Source organism: Megascapheus bottae, chromosome 4, assembly GCF_031878675.1.
Source record: "Megascapheus bottae isolate mThoBot1 chromosome 4, mThoBot2.hap1, whole genome shotgun sequence".
NCBI lineage: Eukaryota > Metazoa > Chordata > Mammalia > Rodentia > Geomyidae > Megascapheus > Megascapheus bottae.
The window spans coordinates 67,899,933-67,924,017 of NC_143512.1; the positions used below are offsets into that span (position 1 = coordinate 67,899,933).

General features: G+C 39.1%; 1 protein-coding gene across 2 annotated transcripts in view; it reads left to right on the top strand.

The window, feature by feature from the left end:
- The window catches only part of Drosha (drosha ribonuclease III), a 124,826-nt gene that overhangs the window by 20,690 nt on the left and 80,051 nt on the right, over positions 1–24,085 (top strand). For both annotated transcript variants that reach the window (XM_090332096.1, XM_090332097.1), the window contains exons 8-13: positions 206–286; positions 5,902–5,988; positions 9,302–9,388; positions 20,161–20,232; positions 21,731–21,812; positions 23,287–23,361. In XM_090332096.1, coding sequence (XP_090188222.1) covers positions 206–286; positions 5,902–5,988; positions 9,302–9,388; positions 20,161–20,232; positions 21,731–21,812; positions 23,287–23,361 — 484 coding nt within the window. The remainder of the gene's footprint in view (positions 1–205; positions 287–5,901; positions 5,989–9,301; positions 9,389–20,160; positions 20,233–21,730; positions 21,813–23,286; positions 23,362–24,085) is intronic.

The following is a 24,085-nucleotide window of genomic DNA, read 5'->3' on the forward strand; positions in this document are numbered from 1 at the left end:
TGTTGTCACCCGGTTCCCTTTATCAGGCAATATAGACAGGCTGCAGCTTTATTGGGTCTGGAACATCCATTTAATCTTCTCACTGTGACAGCCTTTTCAGAGCCATGTTTCTATGACATTAAACCCCACAGTTTCTGAGGCATCATCATGCGTGGCGTGGATATTTCCCCCCCAATAGAAACGCATTTCATTCTGTTTCCAATAGATGAATGATGGACCACTCTGCAAATGTAGCGCCAAAGCGAGACGCACAGGAATCCGGCACAGCATTTATCCTGGAGAAGAGGTAACTGGTTTGGTATACAAGCTAGCAGCAGACAGATGCTGATGCTATTTTTCCTTCTCTCTCTGACCCCTCCTCACCCCCCCCGCCGTGCCCGCACAGTCATGCCATCAAAACAGTCTGTTTGTATTCTCTAATCCAGTCTTTGTTATTGATAATTGTAGAGGAAAGATATTTGAGTTTTGAGGATAGAGTATGGAATATTAATTATCAAGGAAACTTCAAAAGGGTTTGTGGAAGGCACGCTAGTTCAACCAGGCAAATTATTTAATTATTTATTGTCAGTATTGTAAAATTGTACACATTAAAAGTAACTAGTTTCATGGTAACTGGTTGTGAATTACCCCAGAGAAATGATCTTTTTTATATGCTATCGGATTCATGATCTCATTCTTTGGGTTCATTCCTCCATAATGCTTGCTGATGCTGCCCTTCAAGAGAGCTTGTCAGGATTTCTGTACTTGTTATTCTGTCAGTCCATCTAACTGTGGGGTGCCCAGGAACTGCCACCCACACCCCCATACACTGTGGCTTTTTGGGGATACTTGAAGCTTTTAAAGCTTGACTGAATAACTAGAGTGTCTAGAACTTTGATTAGTTTTCTTTCTTTCAGTGCATTGTGTTTAAACAGGGAATATTTAAATCCCTCTGCTGAAAACTTGTTGGATATATAACAGAATGTGAAGTAATGACTGACAATACCTAATTGGACATATGTGCCTCATTTTTATCTCATCTGTCTTTCAAGACCAGCCAGGCAGCAGGGCGCTGTGAATGAAAGCAGTATTGTGGGCATCTGTGCACGTGGCTTAGTTTGGAGCTCTGAGACACTGATTAGGAATCTACACTTGTGACAGGAAGTAAACAGAGGCAGGGTAGGGCAGATGGAACAGTCCAGCTGTGATGTGGGCCTGATCAATCTTGGGCTTATTGGAATTACCTTATGTTGGGCTGAAATTGGAATGGCCTTCATATTCCCATTTCCCATAATCCCCAGAGCAACTTTCCCAGGAAGGGCCTGGCATGACTCTGAAAGACAGGAATGTGCAGCTGAGGCTGGTCCTGCGGGAGCCTCACTGAGGTGTGGACAGCTGCAGGCACGCTGACTGCTTTCCCCACGGCAGGGGAACAGGCTCTTCTTGAGGAGAGACAAGGTGATCAGTGGTGCCAGCTGAACACCTCTGGGTGTACTCAGCAGAGGCCTATCCATGTATAGATGAAGCAGTATAGATACCTATGTGTCTGATGGGTCTCTTGAAAGAATGGCACCGTTTTGGGGAGTACACATGGCTCATTGTAGTTGGCCAGTTGGATCTCTTGGTACGTGAGGTCTCTACTGTGAGCTTATGTGAAGCTCTCATTTCTGACCCATGCCTCCTTCCTATTAACTCTGAATGGCTGAGGACAGAGCCTGGCTGACAGCTGCCTTACTTACTTGTTGCCTAACCCTTCCGAGGTGGCTGCTCTGGTGTGGATGCCAAACTGACAGACATCATGGTGCTCCATCCTATGGCCAGTCTACTTACAAGTCTGTACCCCAGGATTTTCTCATTCTGACCTGCCAGTGTTTTTTCTTTCTGGACCCCTGACCCCATGGCAATGACCACATACTCTGAGTTCTAACTTCAGACCCCGTCTCTTTCCATGTGAAACACATCACCAGGTAAACTGCCAGAAACTGTCTCTGGGGAGCTTCTTCCCTCAGAACGATCTTTCAAAGCCATCCCCAATTGAGCTGTATGCAGTTCAGTTCATTTTCAGTATACACCCCTTACCAGATGACTTGCTTGCATACCAAGGTTGGCTTTTCTACCTTGACTGCTACTTCCTCAGTTATCAGGGTGGGGCTGGCCAGACAATGGCATAGTCCTGGGGATCTGGCAGTAGGCTGGGCTCATGCCTGGTCCCTGTTGTGGGCTTGACTCTGGATGTGCCACTGCATTTCATGGTGAATGGCTGCCTGTGCCACTCAGCTTAGTTTCTTGGGATTGATGCTGGCAGGTCTGGTTATGTGTTTATTTGATGGCCCAGAGGAGGACTTCACATCTTGCCAGGCCTTGTAGCATACCAGTAGTGTTTTTCAGACGCAGAACTCAGCTCACTGTAGATGGGAGGGGCTGGACTTGCTCCAGAACCTTCTGGACCATTGCTTTGATGTTCCTTTCAGCATCTTTTCTCCCATCATCATAGTGTCTGCTGAGTTGTTGAGTTACAGCAGCAGGAAATGTTTGTCCTTCAGCCTGGAACCACTGAGAGCTTTATTACTTGGACCCACTTGATGCTGGCAGCCTCTTGGATGCTACCCTGTAAATGGGTGTCTGCAGCTTCCATGTGATTATTCAGATGCTGATTTTCATAGTCCTTGAACCTTCTGGGTATCCGGGCTTCTTGGGTCAATAGCCATAGGCCCCTTTGAGGAAGGGTGGGGATATCATCACTATTTTTGCTTATTACAGCATGCTTCTTCCTGGGATCTGACTATTTTTTCAACCAGTGCATATTGGTCCAAAAAACTTGTTCCCTTGGGCAAGCTGTAAAATGACTTTACTGGAGTAAGCTGCCCTCAGCTCTTGGCTATCCATTCTGGATTTCCTCTGTTAGTGTGAGCCAGTAATACTGTACGGGTGGCTCTTTTATTTTGTATTCAAGGACACTGTGTTTTGTCGACTGCTTTCATAACTGGCTCAAGCACTTTTGGCTTCCACTTTGACCTTGCTGGTGATAATGTTAATTATCTATCATGCCTTCTACCAGTTGAGTTCCATCACCTGGCTTCTAGTTTCAGGGTTCTGTTATTACTCTTGACAAGCTCTGCTTTATGACCACTCACTCATCTTACAGGCAGCCCTGACATGCAGAGGAGATGAAACCACCACTGATTTTAGCATTGCAATGCCCCTCTCTAGTACATGACTTTTGATGGGCCTTCTGGTGTTTATATGGTGTATTTTCTAGCTATAGACATTATTATATTGTAATACACCCATGTCTTTCCTCCACCATCTCAATGACACTTCTGGAATTTTTCCATCACTCAGGTAGATGGTTGCTTTTTAGAGCCATTCTAGTAGGGAGTTCCCAGCATCTCCTTCCTGTCTTTGAATTCTGAATGCTTCCAGGTCAATAAACTTCCCTACTTGGGAGCATTCTCAGCATCAGGTCATCTGTACACTTGTCTCACGTTGGCATGGGCTGTTTGTTTTTTTGGTAGCTTTTTTTGGATAGAAGGGTTTATTCCCAGCACTTCTCCAGCTGACTTGTGCTGTGCTTTTGATTATAGTTATTTTCACTAAGAGCTAGATTTCTTGGGCTCTGGATATGTGTGTGTGGAAGGGAAAGAGGCACTGCTGCCTTTCAGAATCTTCTGTTTTCTTCTAGCACATGTGAATACTTTTTCTTCTTTTTATTGATCTTGGGGCTTGAACTCTTATTTAGGTGAAAAGTAAAGTTTCAAACTAGTACCTTGATCTGGATCTTGCTAGAAATGCAAATTCTCAGCCTTCCCTGCTATGTGTTAGAACCTTGAAATGGTGGGCAAAGTCTGAGATTCAGCCAGGCTTCTCACTCTCCGCCCCTCAACCTCTGTAAGTGTTGAGTGCGATAAAAAATTTGATCACAATTTGCTATCTATTCCTAAAAACTAGCCTTTACTCTTACAGTTACACTTGCCCTGTGGTCCCAAATACCTGGTGCCTCATGCCAGCCTTTCCACTGGTACAGCTTCCCAGTCATGGTGCCTGTGGTAGGGGAACAGGAACCTCCTTGCTAATTCCATGGTATGTGATTCAGTGGCAAGACGTCACCTTTGTTCCTGCTTTTTTGGACTGCTGCTATACCGACTGCTGACACTAGGTTCTCTAGAAGCAGGTGCTAAGTGGATATTTGAAGTGTAGGATAATGGTTAGAGATAATGAACCCTACAAAAGGAAGAATGTATACACAGGACTGGGATTGGTTGAGCTGTGAATGAGGTCTGTCTGTCCTAATTAACAAGGGAAGGAGTGATCTGTGAAATGAGATGTTGGACTCTTCAGACCTCTGCCAAGCTCAGTACCTGGTCTTGGCCAGGCCTGATGTTGCAGGACAGAGCTCAGCATTGGAGAGAGAGCCTGGCATGGTTGAGAGCTGGAGGCCCTGTTCCTACTCTCCACCGTTGGGCACAAAGTCCCTTCTGTGAAGGGAGCTGGGTGCTGGGTGGCTCAACCCATCAATCACACACAACACAGCCCATAGTTCCACTGCTGCTTTTTGCTTGGCTCCATTTCTATTCTCCTTTTCCTCTTTTGAGCTTCAGTCATATTTCATTCTGCCACCTCTCATACTTCCTGCATTTCTGACCTCTTCTATTTTTGCTTTGCGTATTTATACCTTTCACTAGTTTTGATGCTCATAGAAACCTAATGGTGTAATTTCTGTAATTAATTTTCTTACATTTCTGTTACATTTGCAAAAGTATCGCTAAATACTGTGTAACAAATGAAAGGAAGGTGGTCATTAGAGGTAGAAAGATCCTCAAGTCATGTTGTCTGGGCCTCTGAAAACTTGCATCGTGGCTCTTGATCATTATTAAGCTCTTTGGCCTTCCTGCAGTGTCAGCAATGCATACTGTCAGCATGGTACAAACTAGCCCACACACATCCAGCAGAGGGCTCAAGTTGCTCAGGCAGTGTTCACAAACCTCAGAGAGTAGCTAAAAAGTGCCTTTGGGAAAGGATACCTGAGCATAGATACAAAGTGGGGCAAAGATCTCCCAAGCTTTAAGGCTGGTCTCAGGGGAAGAAGCTCTGGTCAGATGCTCAGCTCTGCTGCTGACTCTGACCCATTCCTATTGTGCATCTTGTCAGAGTTGTGTTAAAGTAAACTACTGGTGCCCCAGGCACATCTCGGGTACTGACCGTACCAGGGAGAAGGTGGTTAACTAGGACTGTCTGAGAGTTGCAAATGTGGATGTGGTATTTTTTGAAGCAAGCAAGTCATTTAAGTCTTTTCAGGTGCATGAACACTGGCTCTGACCCACACAGTGGGTGAAGTCCTGTGGCTTGCTATGGCTCACTGTGGAGTCAAAACCCCCAAAATGTGTTTTTATTGTTTTTGGCGGGGTGGAGGGGTGAGGGGCAAGTATACCAAAGGAGCTCCTAAACTGGAAATGTATGAAGACCCCTGAGTTCTTACACTTCCTCCTGGACACTGATGTAGCCAGTGTAACTTAGCCACCTGGACGGAACAAACAGCACTAGATCTTTTCCAGTAGCAGGTCCTGTATTTGCCGGGGTGAGCCCGGGCATCCCTTGTCTCCCAGCTCTCCCGTGGATAAAGAAACAACTGTTCACTGAGCTCACAAAGTTTGGGTTTTGCCAAGCCCAGGAAGATATATGTAAATCTTACTGGGCATTGGATATCCATTTCATCAGGGCCGGTGGAAAGGTTGCTGAAAGCTGGTTTTATTCATTTAAAAATGTGAAAGGACCACATCTTCTTTCCTATTACCTTGTAAAGGAACACATATGGAAGTGGCTCTTGTCAGATGTGAGTCTGAAAATACAGACTACTTTAAAAGAAAGCTTCTTTTATTTTCCTTTTATTCTGCTTGTAAAGTCGTTTTGGTTTTGTCTCCTCAGGCCATCAAGCCCTGTCGCCCCATGACCAACAACGCCGGCAGACTCTTCCACTACCGGATCACCGTCTCCCCTCCTACGAACTTTTTAGTAAGTTGCCAATAAAATCTTTTTTCATATAATTCAGAAGTAGAGTCAAATGGGAGTAGACTAAGTTCCGGGTTCAGTTTTGAAGACTTCTTTCTTTTGAAAAATATTTATTTTGGGGACTAGTTGTGTAGTTCAGTGGTAGAGTGTCTAGCATATATCAGGCCTTAGCAATAAGAAGTATTTTTATGTTGATAAGATTTGTTTTTATCATAATGATGTAATTCCAGCTCCCCTCATGCTACTGTATTTGTGGATGTCGTTTGTATTGTTTCTAACAAAATTCATAGTAGCCAGTAAACTATCATGTAACCCTTTTATTAATTACAATAAAAATATTAAAAAATATTCAGTGGAGCAATGGCTTGGGAAGTACAAGTGGAATGCTCCTCTATCTTTTAAAAAATCAACTTATTACCTGTGACTTAAACAAGAGCATGTATTTATGACAACAATAATTGCATTTAGTGTTCTTGTGCTTACATTTCATATAGTGGTAATATGTTCTAGGCATAATTCTAGGTGGTTCTGTGTATTAACCTAACTCTTGAGTAAGTATATATTATCTCTGTCAATATACAGGGGATATTAGTTTGTTTTGTAGACGAAGTTAATTTCTAGGCCATAGACTGGTTATTTGAAACCTGAATATGTTCACATATGTTCTGCTAGGTTCTGTTGACTCTTTTAGTATGAAATTGACTAATTCTGATTACATGTATCATCAAGAGATTTTAATATTGTTCATTAATATATACTTGAACAGATTTTTTGAGCCACAGTTGTTTGCTCAGTGTTTAACTCAGGATTTTTAAGATTTAAAAGATGTGGTCTGGCATGATTCAAATCCTTCCATCTCAAAGCTACAGTCTTCGGGAGCTTTCCTGCTTATGAGCTACCTTCCATTTGGACAGTGAGTTGACTGACATTAGGAAAGGAGGATTGGAAGTAGGCTTTGAACTCTGATGGAGAGCTTATGAATTACAATTATGCCATGTTGGTTACATGAAATGGTACCTACAATTAAATAATAGTTTTAGTATTGTTTACTTCAAATACAAATTCTTTTTTTTAATTGAAGACCAAACTCATAGATGGCCCTTTCTTGGCTCTCTTCTGCTGCCTCTTCCTTCTTTTTTATTGTTTTAGTTATTATCATAAAGGAGATGTACAGAAGGGTTACCGTTTCTCTATTTACAGACTTGTATAGCCATCACCACAGTGTGAGTTTAGATCTTGTACCCATTCAGTCAGTTTTTTTTTCTCATCCCCAAGGTTAAGTACAGATAGAGAGGCAATTTCTGCATCTATAGAGTGGCCTATTTTACCTATTTCATAGGGGCAATGAAATATGTAGTATTTTGCATCTTGTTTCTTTCACTTAGCATACTTTTTCAAATATATGCTTATGTTATAGCATCCATCAGTGTTTCATTAATTTATTTATTTTTGTGGTGTTGAGATCAATCCCAGAGCCTCATATGTACTAGGCAAATAATCTGAGCCAGTGCTATATCCCAGCCCACTTTTCCATTTCTTTCTTTTTTCTTCATCTTCTTTTTTTTTTTGGTCAGTAATGGGGCTTGAACTCTGGGCCTGTGTGCTGTCCCTGAGCTCTTCAGCTCAAGACTAGCACTCTACCACTTGAGCCACTGCACCATTCTGGTTTTCTGGTGGTTAATTGGAGATAAGAGTCTCATAGAGGGCCGGGAGTTTGGCCTAGTGGTTAAAGTGCTTGCTTAGCATGCATGAAGACCCGGGTTCAATTCCTCGGTACCACATATAGAAAAAAAAAGCCGGAAGTGGTACTGAGGCTCAAGTGGTAGAGCTCTAGCCTTGAGAAAGTCCAAGGACAGTGCTCAGGCCCTGAGCTCAAGCCCAGGACTGGCAAAAAAAAAAAAAAAAAAAGAGTCTCATAGACTTTTGTGCCTGGGCTGGCTTTGAACGCTGATCCTAAGATCTCAGCCGCCTGAATAGCTAGGATTACAGGTGTGAGCCACCAGTGCCCAGCTCCCATTTCATTTTTCTTGCCAAATAATTAGTTGTATGAATAGTGTTAGATGTACCGTATTTTCTTTATTCACCTGAACATGTATGTTTTCTCCATTGTTTGCTTTATGAATAATGCTGAGTTGAGCATTTGTGTACAAGTGTTTGTGTGACTAAATGTTTGATACTTTTGTGGTACATACCTATTACTGAAATTGATGGGTATCTGTGTTTAATATGTTTTCCAGAGTGTCTGTACCATTATTAACTATTAGTTCATTAGAAGGTCTTTTCATTTTTATTTAAGTTAGACAGTCTTTGTTGAGTTATGCAAATAGGAATTAACAGTAATTTGGTTAAAAACAAATACTGTGTATTTGGATATATTTCAGTTTTTACCAATATTCTATGTATAATTTTTAAAAGAATGATATGTAACACCTTATATAAGAAAAGTAACTTTCCTATTTCCAGTCTGATAATTTCCTCCATATTATGAATTTAGGATTAAAAATGGTGGGCCATTAGGAATCATGTAAGGAAGAGACTATGGGTAGACTAGCATTTGAATAGTCTAATTGCAGATTCCATTTTCAGGTAATTGAGATATTGACAGTACAGGAAAATTGCTCTAAATTGCAGTGTCTAATAGCTTGTCTTCTCCCTGGTGAGTCTGGAGCTAGAGGTGGAAGGGTTAAGATTTTGACACCTGACACCTTTAAGAGCCACCTAGACAGTTTCTAACCTTGACCTTATTGATGCTAAGTCTTAATTTTACTTTGTGTTTGAGTCAACTGTGTTTTCACTTCATTCAGTAAGAGCCTTTATTAGTCTAGAAATACAGTTCAGAAAGAGTTACTGGTAGTGTTGTAGGATTAAATAAAACTAGTTCCTAGGAAATGAAGCTATATATACACACACATGTATATATATACATGTGTGTGTATATATACACATACATATGTGTATATATATACATATATATGTGTGTATATATACATATCTATATATCTGATATAGACTATATATCATATATATGCTATATAATACAATTTACATGACATGTAATATATAATACATCTATATTACCCTTTTCTTTGCTGATGACACTCATGATAATCAATATCGGAATCAGAAAATTCCATCAAGCCAACAATTTCCATCTAAAATTATACATACATGTAAAAATTTTGGTATTTAGGGAAACATTAACAGCCTATAGTCACTTTCATTTCTGCTGCTGGTTATGTTGTGCTCTGATAAAGTTCTGTTCATGCAAATAATGGGATTTATTTAAGTCATGTCTTCTATTTCTGTTTCCTTTTAGACCGACAGGCCAACTGTTATAGAGTATGATGATCATGAATATATCTTTGAAGGATTTTCTATGTTTGCACATGCCCCTCTCACCAATGTAAGTATATACCCATGAGTTCCCTGTCTCTTTCCCTGTACCTCTTTCTTCTTGTGCCTTCTCTTTGTAACTTTCCTTCCAAAAGACAAATTTTGTTTGTCCCTTAGTCATATTCCCCTGTCCTGCTGTCTCAGCTGTGGCAGTGCGTAGGTGGGTGTGACATCTGTGCTAATGAGTCACAGGTTGGGTCCACATTAAGTGGTGTAAGTAAACATGTGTCAGAATAACATCTTGAGAGTGTGAAAGACTGAAAAAGGAGGATAAACTGTGGAGTAATGTGTTAAAACTATTTTGGGCTGGTTGTCCTTCAAAAGAAAGTTGAAAAGTTTTAAGGAGAAGCTGCTGTGTAGTTTTTGAGCAAAGGAAAGAGAAGTAGGGTTTGGTCAGGATAGTTGGATCCCAAGTTAACTTCATGAACTTGTCTGCTTTTGAGTTCTAGGAATAGTGACTATGTCTTCTTTAAGAGATGAAGTTTGGCATAAAGTTTTATGTTTAGGATTTACACACTTCCTTTTCAAAGCTAGTAGTCTTTGGGAGCTTTCCTGCTTATGATCTCTCTTCCAGTTAGACAGTGAGTTGACTGCTGGAAAGGAGGAACAGAAGTAGACTTTGGACTCTGATGTAGAGCTAATAAGTTACAATTATGGTATCTTGGTTACATGAAATGGTACCTACAATTAGATAATAATTTTAGTAGTACAAATTTTTCTTTTTCACTGAAGACTAAAGCTATAGGTTGGCCTTTTCTTGGCTCTTCCTGTCATCCTTTTTTTTTAAAAAAAATTTAAATTGTTACTGTAAAGGTGAGGGATTACCATTTTATCAGTTGGGTAATATTAGCCATTCACACCCATTCTCTCACAGTTTTTCCCTAGTATTTTGGACCCCGAGATCTGTCTTTTTTTTGTTGTTGTTGTTTTCTCCCTGTGTTATTGAGTAGATCTGATTCCAGGTAGTGACACTAATTTAAAACTCAGTGTTTTCTTATGTGACTTTCTTTTCATTCTTTAGTGTGTTTTATGCTGGAGAATTGTCTTTTGAAGATGATTGTATTGTAAATGTCAAACAAAATTATTTGATAATCCATATTACATGGACCTGCAGGGTGGACTTCTGTTCACTGATAGTCTTTATGAAAAGCACTAAGCGAGTTGGTATTTCAATGATTTCTTTACTCTGTGTATAAGTCTCTGTGACTCAAACTCTTTGTTATACTAAATCTCACAGTCTTAGAGTCTAAAGGATTTGCAAGTCATCTAGTCTCTAATGCCTTTTCTCTTACCAGAGGGCTTGCCAATACAAATAATTTAGTTAGCATGAAAACTCTTAAAGCTATCTATCATTTTTATCTCTTAATTCTGTAGAAGCAACATAAATCTCATTTTGGCATTTAGTGTCACCTTAATCACAGCAGAAAAGCAGTGTGGCTTCACAGCTATAGGGTTTCAATATGAGTGAATTCTACTTACTGGCTGTGTGATTTGACAGCTCAGTTTTTATAAACCATGGCTTTTTCCTTCAGTAAGATGTAGGTATTAGTTGTAGCAATCTTCTAGGTTTATGTGTGAGATAAATGAGATGACACATGCATGTTTATCATTGTGTTTGATGCATAATAAATATGGCACTTCTTGTTTGGAAAAGATATCAGACAGAGCCAGATTTGAATCTTCGAATTTTCTTTTGACTTTGAATAGCTGATTCTCTGAATTCATTTATGATAGCTGTGCTTGGGATTTTATTTTATTTTGTCTATTTTATTTTTGTCAGTTGTGGGGTTGTGAACTCAGGGCCTGGGCACTGTCTCTGAGCTCTTTTACTCAAGGCTATAACTCTACCACTTTGAGCCATAGCTCCACTTCCAGTTTTCTGGCAGTAAGTTGGAGATAATAGTGTTATAGACTTTCCTGCTCCTGCTGGCATCAGACTGTGATCCTTAGATCTTGGCCTACTGAGTAGCTAGGATTATAGATATGAATCACCAGCACCTAATGTACTTAGGATTTTAGTTAGAATCAGACATTTTTTTTTTTTTTTTTTAGAAATGAAGCAAACTTTATTTTAGTGATTTCTTTCTTTTTTTTTTTTTTTTTTTTTTTTTTTTTTTTTTTTGCCAGTCCTGGGCTTGAGCTCAGGGCCTGAGCACTGTCCTTGGACTTTCTCAAGGCTAGAGCTCTACCACTTGAGCCTCAGCACCTCTTCCGGCTTTTTTCTATGTATGTGGTGCCAAGGAATCGAACCCGGGTCTTCATGCATGCTAGGCAAGCACTTTAACCTCTAGGCCAAACTCCCGGCCCCGCAGACATTTTTTTTAATGGAAGTTTTTAAACGATAATTTTAGTTACACAGAAAGAGAAAGTAGAAATCATAACTAAAAAAAAAAAAGAGTCGGTTGTGGTGGCTCGTGCCTATAATCCTGGCTACTCAGGAGGCTAAGATCTGAGGATCAAGGTTCAAAGCCAGCCTGGCAGCCCGGTCACAAAAAGACCTGAGACTCTTATCGCCAATTAGCCTCTAGAAGACAGGAAGTGGGGCTTGGCTTAAGGGTAGGGTGGTAGCCTTGACCTGCAGAGCTCAGGGACAGTGCCCAGGCCAAGTACAAGCCCCATGACCCACCAAGAAAAAAAAAAGAAAAAGGGACTTCCAGCATAAGGTTTGGCACTGAGAGGAAGTTAATGTTAAATTAATCACCATTATTACAGTAGTTATAAAAGATAAGACTGAAATGTTTCTGCCTTATGAATATACTTTACATAAATATTACTCTTATAAACTTGAGAATTTTACACTGTAATGAGGAGCTCCATTATTTATGCTAGAGATTTTGATAAAATAAATTGAGTTTCATGCAGCATTCTACAATGCATAGGAATTAGAGCCATCAAAGACCTCTTGAATTTGAAATAGCCTTTCAAGAAAAATAATTTTTAAATCATTTTACTGATGTGATTGATTTCCTTGTAGAGCAAGCAACTCAGCCAGCAGACCATGCAGATAAGAGCAATGATAGAATTCTGACCAGATGTAGTTTTGACCTATTCTCTTAAGGGAAACGGAAGCTATATGAAGCATTCACACAGTGAAAATGAAGCAAAATATTCTTAGGAGAGGATCACAGTGGCTCAGTAGCTATGTGCATATGACCATATAAAAATGATGCTTATGGAAATGAACTCCAAGTAATAGAAATAGAGGTGTTTTCTTTAAATTGTACTGTCTTTTCTTTTTCCTTCGGTTTATTCCCTTTATTACTGTTTTTGATTTCTGTACCCTTTGTCGTGTGTATGTGTGCGCGTGTGTGCGTGCATGCGTGTGTGTGTGTGAGAGAGAGATTTGGGGAGGGAAGGGATGTTACAGAAAAGGTAGGACAAAGGGAAAACCAATTCAGCCATGGTACTCACTAGTCATTGTGGGGGAGGGAGCAAAGAAGGGGAAAAAGTAGGAGAAAATGAAGAAGAGATAACATTGCTCACAAAGAAATATACTCATCACCTGACTTGTGTAACTGTAACCCTTCTGGACATCAACTTTACAATAAAATTTAAACTTGAAAAGAAAAGAAATCCTTGTAGGCTGGGTGCAGGTGGGAGGCTGAGATCTGAGGGTCACTAGCCTGGGCAGAAAATCTAGTGAGACTCTTACCTTCAATTAACAACTCAAAAACTGGAAATAAATCTGTAGCTCACAGTGGCAGAGTGCTAGCCTTGAATAAAAGAACTCAGGGATAGCACTCAGGACTATGACTGACAGAAGGATAAAAGAACAAGAAAAAGCCTCATAGGCTAATCATTCTGTATCTCGGAATTATTTTATCCTTATATGTAGTAATTTGTTGTTACTTATAATACCTGAATTATTAATGTCTTGGCCAACTAAAAGTCATAAGAAAAGCTGGGCACTGGTGGCTCATGCCTGTAATCCCCAAGCTGGCCCAGGCAGGGGAATCTGTGAGACTCCAATCTCCAATTAACCCTGTTCCCCTTCACCCCTAAAAGAGCTAGAGGTAGAGCTCTGGCTCAAGTGGTAGGGTATCAGTTTTGAGTGAAAAAGCTAAGGTACCCAGGCCCTCACTTCATGTGTTATTGCCTGCACAAGCAACAAAACAACAATAGCAACAAAATGGTAAGATAGGGTTTTTTTTTAATTTGCCAGTCCTGGGCTTGAACTCATGGCCTGAGCACTGTCCTTGGGCTTTCTCAAGGCTAGAACTCTATCACTTTAGTCACAGCACCACTCCTGGCTTTTTCTATGTATGTGGTCCCAAGGAATTGAACCTGGGTCTTTGTGTATTTGTGCATGCTAGGCAAGCAATCTACCACTAGGCCAAACTCCTGGTCCCTGAAACAGTTTATTAAGTGCACCAGTTCCCATCCTATTCACACACACACACACACAATGATTTTCCTCCCCTGTAAGTTGCCTTTCACTTGAATGGTAGGGGTTTAGGGTTTTTAGTTGTTGTTGGTCCTTTTTTATTTTTTCAGCTTCCTCTAAGGGTAAGATAGGAATTAGTACATAATATTTGTTTTTAAGTATGCTAACATATAATTAATTAATATTCTTTCACAGTACTTGGAATTAGATTCAAGCACTTGCTAGGCAAGTGCTCTACTTACTTGAGCCACATTCTTAAGCCCTGTTATTTTTAGTTGGTTTTCAAATAAGGTTTCAAGCTGTTCCTAGGCTGGCCTTGGACTGATTTCTTCCTATCTGCACCTTCTGGGTAGCTGGGATTACTGGTATATGTCAGCATACCCGCCTCAATTCTGACACCAAAGAGGATATGCTTAGGAGATGAACAGAAAAGCGTAATGTCTATATGTGTATTTAATCATTCCCAAAAATATTTGTCGAAATGAACTCCAGGAAATGAAAACAAGAGGTGTTTCCTTTATTGGTTGTGTTTTCTTTCTAATTTGTTCTGTATGATCATTTATATATCTTTGGGAATTTATGTGTTTTGGGGAGAGTAAGGCCCAGAAATGGAGAGATAAAGGGTGAACAAATGCAGCAGAGGCACTCTCTGGACACTGTGTTGAAGATGAACTTTACAACTTGTGGGGATGCAAAAAGAAATGTACTTATTACCTGACTTACCTCTAACCCTCTGTACCTCACCTTTATAATAACAATAATTTTTGAAAAGGAGTGACGGTAAGCCTTTATGTTATTTGATAGCATTGGTTAGAAACAGTGTTTTGGCATAGAGCTCTCCTATGACCCAGCAATTCCACTACTTGGCATTTACCCAAATGTCCAGAAACAAGGATATACTAAAATCACTAGCACAATGATGTTCATTGCAGCAGTATTTACTATAGCAAAGATATGAAACCAACCCAGATGTCCCTCAGTAGATGATTGGATCAAGAAGATGTGCTCCTTATACACAGTGGAATTCTATGTTGCCATCAGAAACAATGACATCACCCTATTTATAAGGAAATGGAAAGACTTGGTAAAAAAATCATATTGAGTGAAGTAAGCTAGACCCAAAGGAACATAGGCTCAATGGTTTCCCTCATTTGTAATAATTAGTACACATCAAGGACTTTCCTAGCAGAGGATTATAGTAGCTGAAAACCTAGGTACATAAGGTCATATAGGATAAGACTAAATGAAAGGATCTCCAGGGTATGGAAACAAGCTTTGTTGTTCTTAATGTACTATGTTATTTCTCTTCTCTTTTGTTGCTCTTTGGCCAATCTCATATTGTTACAGTATTTGACTTTTTTACCTGGCATATTGTATATATGTTTGTTTGTTTATTTGAAATAGGAAAGGGAAGGGGGGAAAATAAGATGATTGGGAGGGGGTATGTGTGGGGGAAAATGGGGACAATAACATGAGAAGGGGTATCAATGTATGAGAAGTAATGTACCTACTATCTGGCAAATGTAATTGTAACCCCTCTGTACATTACCCTGACAATAAAAAAAGAAAGAAAGAAACAGTGTTTTGGTTGGCCAATGTGTATAGTAAGATGACAAGTTACCTTTGAGTGTTAGGGAGAAATCAGAGTTGAGATAGATAAAGAGATGCAGCTTTTACATTTTTGTGTCTCCCAGAAAGGCTCTGGTAGTATGGATGGAAGCCCCAAAGCCAATCAAATGTATAAAGAGAAGAGTTCAAAGACAAAATTCCAGTAAGTGAGTTTTTCAGAAGTGAGGTGGGGAGGTCCTTGCATAAATCATGGGGCAGAGTGCTTTCCCCTCCTCCCTCATGTACAATCCCCAGTGTTTGATCTCTTCTTTCCCACCCACTCTTGCAGTGTGACAGTCCCATCCATAGTCTTTTCTCCCATGGACATTCCAATCCTGGAGATGTGACACAGCTGTGGTGGGGCCCTGGGCATGTTGCCAGCCATCTTTTGGAATGCCCTTTATTGTGCCCCTTAGATGCCTCATCTTTTGTAACACTCCGTGGTGTGAAGCTCTGTGAAGTGCCTCCCTGCACATTGAGTGTGAGACACTCAGAGGACACCTTTGTGAATTTCTCCCATGCACTATACTGTTGGGATCTATTGGGTTATTTAAATTGAAAACTCAGAAATGGTCCTCTGTTCTTTTTTCTCTATCACTCCCTGGTCAGTATAGTTCAGTAAGTAACATCTCATCACTGTGTTTTAAGAATTTTCTCTCCTTTCCAGTTTCCTTCTTCCTTCCTTCCAAATCTTTCATTTGACTCCCGAAGATCCCTTTAGCCAGTCTTCCCCTCCAAGCTATTTTTGTTTTATTAAATAATTTATTAACATTTATTTTTACATCATATATCAAATGATGTGTTTAACAAACAAATATTCAAGAAAAGAATCTCTATATACAATCACTGGCACTTAGATTTTAGAACATAATCAAAATTAGGCTGAGGGTTTGTATGTCATAGATACATATTAATCTATGTAATAAAACAATATGTCTATAGAATCATAAGTTTTTATGTCTATGTAGTTATGTTTATATTTCCAGTACCATGTCCATAGCATTGGGTATGCAAATATTGAGTCCTCGCTCTTGTACTGTTTGGATCTAATAGCCACATATTAAGGATACCATGCATTTTCTGTATCCATTCATCTGCAGTAAGGCATCTGGATTGTTTCCATTGCCTGGCTATTGTGAATAGTGCAGAGATGAACATAGCTGAGCAGGAGACCTTATCATATCTTGGGTTATGGTGTTCAGGATAGATGCCCAGGAGTGGTATGGCGGGATCATAGGGAAGGTCAATTTCGGTTAAGAATCCTTCACACTGCTTTCCAGAGTGGCTGAACTAGTTTACAATTCCACCAGCAGTGCAGTAGGGTTCCCTTTTCTCTACAACCCTGCCAGTATCTGTCATTGTCTGAGTTCAAAATCTTGGCCATTCTTTTTGGGTAAAGTGGTATCTTAGGGTTGTTTTTATTTGCATTTCCTTTATGACCATGGATGATAAACATTTTCTCATATGCTTTGCTGCCATTTTAATCTCTTCTTTTGATAGGTCTTTCTTTAGTTCCTTGCCCATTTAGTGAATGGTTTGTTGGGTTTGGGGGGGATTAGTTTCTTGAGTTCCATGTAGATACAGGATATTAAGCATTTGTCTGATGTATTATTGGTAAATATCTTTTCCCAGTTGGTTGGCTGTCTCTCTGCTTTTGTGGCTATGCTTTTATCTGTGCAGTCCCATATATCGAGTCTCTCCAATCTGTTGTGACCCTGGGATTCTGTTCAGGAATCTTTTGCCTGTGCCTATGAGTTCCAGTGTCTCTCCTACATTATCATGTAGCAATTTCACGGTTTCTGGTCTGATGTTGAGGTCTTTGATCCACTTTGAGTTAATGCTTGTGCATGGCGAAAGGCTAGGGTCAATTTTTAGTTTTCTGCATGTGGCTGCTCAGTTTTGCCAGCACCAATAATTGAATAGGCTGTGTTTGTTCCACTGTATATCTTTGGCTCCTTTGTCAAATACAAGTTGACTGTAGGTATGTGGTTCTATTTCTGGATCTTCTGTTCCATTCATCTTCTGGTCTATTTTTGTGCCAATACCATGCTGTTTTTGTTATTATGGATCTATAGTAGAAGTTGAAGTCTGGTATTATAATACCACCAGCATTGCTCTTTTTGCCTAGAATTGTTTTGGCTATTCTAGGTCTTTTCTTGTCCCATATGAACCTTTGGATTGTATCTTCTATTTCAGTAATGAATGTCTTTGGGATTTTGATGGGGATAGCATTGAATTTGTATATCAGTTTTGGCAGTAAGGCCATTTTCACTATATTGGTTCTCCCTACTCATTGGCATGGGATTTCTTTCCATTTCCTAGTGTCCTCTGTAATTTCTTTGCTTAGGCTTTTATAGTTTTCATTAAATAATTCCTTTACATCTTTGGTTAAGATAATTCCTAAGTATTTTATTCTCTTGGGGGCTATTGCAAATGGGATCATTTTCTTGATTTGGCCTTCTGTTTGTGTGTTGTTGGTCCAAGCTATTTTTATACTGTTTCATGATATTCCAATCAAAATATAAACTGTTGGACTGTAACTTGAATGTACTTGGAAGTTTTTGAATGAGTTCTTTTGATACAGTGAACAACTTTCCCCATCACATAGTTTATGAGGTCAAAAGAATAGAATTCATCCATCTCTCTAGATTCTCCTGGTTTAAATGCCTTCTTGCTTGGGTTACTTTTCTGTTTTGCTAGACGTCAGATACCTGTGCTGCATCAGCTGTTTGTTTGGATGGCCTGGGAAATCCCTTCCCACCTTTGAAGACTCAGCTAAAATATTGCCTCATTGCTGGTTCTTTTTGTACTTTGTATTTTTTTGTCTTTCTTGTCTAATTTTCATTACATTTACAAGTTACAGTCTATCATATTCTAGCTTACTGCTTTACATGATTTCATTCATCTTCTACAGCCTTCCTCCCCCCCTTTTTTTCTTTTGTTTGCCATAGTTTCACACTATATTGCTTGTGCTGGTCTGGAACTTACTCTGTAGCTCAGTTTGTCCTTGAACTTGTGCTTCTCTTTCCCAAACCTCATAAGTACTGGGATCATAGATATTGCATTAACACACCAGGATCTAAATCTTTACCTTTCAAGCCAAAGTCTTTCACTTGTTTTAGAGTCATTATGAATTTTACATAACTGTTAGCAAATTACGGGTATTTTAAAACCATGTGATATCGTGTACAAAATTGTGACTCTGAAATATTTTTAAGTAATTGTAGGAATAATACAGTTTTAAAAAGTATTAGTGGCTTTGCATGTTACTCTGGTTAGTTTTGGATTTAAGGTTGAGGACAATTCACTTATTCAAGTTAATTATAACAGAAGTGAGACAGCAACTGTTATCTTAAAAAAGTTTCCAGTAGAGGGCATTAGAAGACTATTTCTAGCTATTATGCTGGAAGAATTAACATTTAATCATTTCAGACTGTTGTGGTTTGTAAAAAATTATTACAATGTTTTATGGACAGATTATATAGCCAGAGCATCCCACATAACACTTCTGGGGTCTCTGGGATATGACTAGCATAACTAACCAATGAAGCCACTGCAGTAACCTCTCATTCTTTCATTCATTCAATCATATTATGGAAAACTGTTGTATCTTGATACAGGGTTCATGTCTGAGGATACATTGGTAAGAAGAGATTGATATGGGTTTAATTCATGCTGCACTTTCCTTCATTTCATATACAGTGACTATTAAAACAGGTAATGAGAGGTGTATGCTCCAGAAATTAAATGCTGAGGTCACTGGCTACTAGTGGTTCATGCCTGTAATCTTAGCTACTCAGGATGTTGTAATCTGAGGATCAATGTGAAGCTAGTTTGCACAGGAAAGTTTGTGAGACTCTTATTACCAATTAGCCACAAGGAAGCCAAGAAGTAGGGTTGTGGCTCAAGTGATAGAGTGCTAACCTTTAGCGAAAAGATGAGGGACAGTACCCAGGCCTGGAGTTCAAGCTCTGATAGTCCATGTGTATACATATACGTGTGTGTGTGTGTGTGTGTGTGTGTGTGAGTGAGACCTACAAGTTGGGTCTTAGCATAAGACTTTCTAACTTACCTGCTTCCTTTTTTCTTAGGCAAGGTATCTGATAACTCTTTGCCTGTTTTATCCACTGGTCAACAGACATAATTGTACAGTGAGAAATGATGGAAATAATAACAATTAAACCTGTCCTTAGGGATGCTGAGATGGGTATTGCAGTAAATATTATGAAGCATTACAACAGCGCCTGGCCTCATGTACACTAGATATTATTATTTTCATTATAATTCATTATTATTGTACTTGTAAACACAGTTGCTTTTGCCCCAGAGCCAGATAGGCGGTGAGATTATGTATCCTTCACTGACCTATGTATCTGTTACTGATAAGCTGCGTTATCCATCATCTGCCTGAAGAGCCAACATTCTGTAAGAGCTACAAAAGCTTTGGGGGAAAAATGTTTGTGATTTTGGATTTATTAATTTTTTAGAGGCAATATGTCTGCTTGTAATGGGTTTTTGTCATGTTTGTGTGGCTGCTGCTAGTACCTTTAATTAAGTACCAACATTAGGCAGGTTTCCTGAACAGGCCTGGCCAGCTGGGTTCTTGGCATTAAAATCCAGCAGCTGTGGTCAAGCTTTTATGTGCGATGTTGTTAGACGCTTAGATAAAGGTGAAACCTTCTCATTTTGGTTCAAGGCTTTCTGGGTCAGGTAGTAAGCAAGTGCAGTAGGAGGCTGCAGGGACTGCAGGGAGATACTAGGGCACTGAACCTTTCTTCTTTTTATTGCAGATTCCTCTGTGTAAAGTAATTAGATTCAACATAGACTACACCATTCATTTCATTGAAGAGATGATGCCTGAGGTAAGGGGAAAAAATGTTTACTAGCTTGATGTAGTTTGCTCTTTTGTTTATTCCACACTTGAAAAAAAATTAACTTGGTCAACTCTGGCATTTTGCCCTAAGAGACCTCTAAAATACCCTATTCACTGTTGAAAAAGTCACTGAGATAGAGCTCTAGTATCAAGGTTAAAATTTGGGTCATTTTAAAGCTCATTGACCTATTCTTGAACCTGTTTCTGCTTGCCTTGCATCTGCTGATAGTAACTTTGCATCTGTTTCTAGTTTGTTTTGCTTAGGGGACAGATTTTGGTTCCTGGCCCTTATCAGAGAGGAAATTGGAATGGTGAAACTGAATCTGATAGCTGTTGGAGTAATCTGATACATTATCTACAGTGACAAGATCAGTGCTTGGGTCATTTTTCTTCTCATATATTTACATATTTTTTCCTAATTGTTTTTCATTGTGGATGCTAAGTAGCAGATTTATCTAAATATATGCAAGTGATTAAAAATTCCCAAGCAAGATTAATGTGAATATCAGAATGATTCATTGCCTGATCTTGAATTTAGTGGTGTCAACAAATCACATCAAGAAATAACTAAGAAGACAGGCTTGTGTACGTAGTGTTATGTTAAAGTTGGGGTTGATTTCTGGTGCTGTTGGCTCATCTTGCAACTTGTTTAGCAGGGCAGGTCTGTCAGGGGCAAAGACTACGGAGGGGAAATTGATGGGTCTGCCATGTATGCTAAGTTGGTACCTGTTTCATTTCAGGCAAGTCCTTGTGCAGTCTACCAGACATGCAGTTGAATTCGAGGCTGGGCCATCTTTTTATCCTCTGTTTAGAAGAGGTTTCTGGCTTCTGTTTGACTTTTAAGGTCATCAGCCTTCATTTGCTATTATAAAAGTTTATGACTTTTGACATGATCTCAGGCAGAGTGATTTATGAACCATGAGCAAACCAAATAGGAGTAAGAATTATGAGACAACAGTCACTTGCAAATTGATCATATGTTTAGCTTGTTTACATGAGAAATTTTGGAACAAACTTTGCAGTTTCTTTTAACTCTTTATTTGCCTTGGTTAAACTTTATGGTACAAAGGACTTTTGTGTTTGGGTAACTTGGTTAACAGGATTGTTTCTGGGTTGAGGGTTTGCACTAAGCTGATAGGTCTGAAGGTGTATGTATAATTTGAATTGGCAAAAGTCCTTAAGAGACTCTTAATAATAGGTCTTATAATTAGGCTAGAAAGTGAGAATTGACCCTTTTTAAAATTTAATATCTTTGAAAAGGCCCAAGATGACATTTTTGTAGAAATCCTAGTGTTACTATTGTCTACTTCATTTCTCTATGAGACAAGTGAGCTGTTATAGGATGGTGGGCAAACTTTTTAGGAAATTCTATGTTTTTAACACTGTTTCAATGAATACTTTTTAAGATACCTGACTAGAGGAAGTTGAACTTACAGTTACTGTATATCTGCAGATCTGTAATAATTTAATTTAATTTTATTTTTCAGAATTTTTGTGTGAAAGGGCTTGAACTCTTTTCACTGTTCCTATTCAGAGATATTTTGGAATTATATGACTGGAATCTGAAAGGTAAATAATATGCTTTAATGAAAAGCATGGTACTTTTAGGTAAATGGTATAGTATATATACCGTATATACAGAGCATAGTTGTTATTTTTCTTACTTTGAAATACCGAGAATAAAGTGTTATTCATTAGAATACTTTCTATCATTTGACATGAATAAACTTTCATAGATTTTACTTCATAGAACTTGACAATCCTGTTATTAGCCAAGAAGACAGTCAAGTTGCTAGGAATAACTACTTTGATTTCTGTGCATTAGGGAAAATTTCTGTTCATATTTTAAACCTAGTCAATTTTACTGTCATAAAACTCATAGGATGTTAGTTTATCAAAATAGAACTTCAGTTAGTAGCACACATACATGTTCATACGCATGTGCACATGCTGTGGTCTAGACAGAATCAAAGGCCTGATGGCTGTTTGCTGTAAATGCCTCTTTTGGAAATGTATAGACTCCAGCAAATATTTATATTTGATGCAGTGCATTTGTAAAAGACATTCCAGCCAAGTTTAAAATGAATGCATTTAATGCATGGGTTTTCATACCAAGTCTATTGATGAGTTGTTGTTTTTTTTATTTTTTTTTCCTTCCTTTTTTTTTTTGGCCAGCCCTGGGACTTGAACTCAGGACCTGAGACCTGTTCTTGGGTTTTCTCAAGGCTAGCGCTCTACCACTTGAGCCACAGTACCACTTCCGGCTTTTTCTGTGTGTGTGGTACCAAGGAATTGAACTCGGGTATTCATGTATGCTAGGCAAGCTCCTGGCCCTTGAGTGGTTGTTTTTAAATCTAATAGTATTGCTCAGGTTTATGATGATGATGATGATGATAATGATGATGATGATGCTGATGCTGATGATGCTGGTCTTGGGGCTTGAATTCAGGGCCTGAGTGTTGTCCCTGAGTAGCTCACTGCTGAGTAGCTAGGATTATCGGTGTGAGCTATTGACTCTCAGCTTGCTTAGGTTATTAGAGTGTATTGATTAAAATTTGAAGGAAATAAGCATAGTCCATCATGTTGCTGTTGAGTTATAACAGAGATCTTGATGCTTTGAAATTTTAAAACGTAACTTTTAGAAGTGGAGGTGTGGCTTAGGTGGTGGAGTGCTAACCTCTTGAACAGACAAAGTAAGAGTACAAGGCTCTGAGCTTAAGTCCAATTACTGGTATGTGTGCATACACACACACACACACAGTAACAAAAACTTCACTGTGTATATTTGCTTCTTGAAGATGTCATTCTCCAGTTGCTTTGTGTAGCCTCCTCATTTCAGTTTCCCCGACTGCTTATGTGTGGCAGGTACCAATTAATGATTGAGCTGTTGGGGAGTGGTCTGGGGACAGTGGTATTTTTTTATGTCCTTACTTTTGGTGGTATGTTTTGTGGTTGTCATAAATCCTAGGAATTAAGTTGCAGTGTTTGCTTCCAAGGGCTGTTTGATTTCTTTATTCCTTCCTTTTTCACTTGTTTGCTTTAGGTCCTTTGTTTGAAGACAGTCCTCCACGCTGCCCGAGATTTCATTTCATGCCACGGTTTGTAAGATTCCTTCCAGGTAAATTTTTTTTTCTTGTCGGAGACCTGGTGAGGTGTCGTGCATGTGAACATAAGCATGCCATTCTTCTTTTTAATCTTTTGTGGAATAATCCTACCTTTGATACTGTTAATTATCTGCTTCTCAGGTTATACATAGAAATATAAAATTTTCACAAACCGATCCTATCTGCATAATTTATCCTAGCTCTGAAGTGGAGGAGCAGTGGAAGTATTGATACATTTCAAAATATGAATCTGTAAAACTACTTGATCAAATATCTTACCTATGTTCAAAACAACATGGAAAAATGCATGTGGTTTAAAAAGTTATGTGTGGCTCATTAGAAATCTATTAGTATAAAATTCTACATAAACACGAGTAAGCTAAAAATTATCTTACTAATAGTTATTAAAGTTGTAGGATTTTAGGTGATTTTTTAGAAAAATTGACATGTTTTTGAAGTGAAAACAGATGTGTAATGATTTGTTCTTCCCTAAGTTAAAATATGAACGTGAATGAATATACAACTTAGCTTTATAATATCTTAACAATGTTTTAGCTTTTTCTGAGACTCTACCTATAAGATACGTTGTATAGTTAGTATTTATTCTTTTTTTTTGTGGAGGTGGAGGGTCATAGGGTTTGAACTCTGGGCCTGGGTGCTGTCCCTAAGCTCTGCAGCTCAAGGCTACCGCCTTGCCCTTGAGCTACAGCTTCACTTGCTGTTTTCTAGAGGCTAATT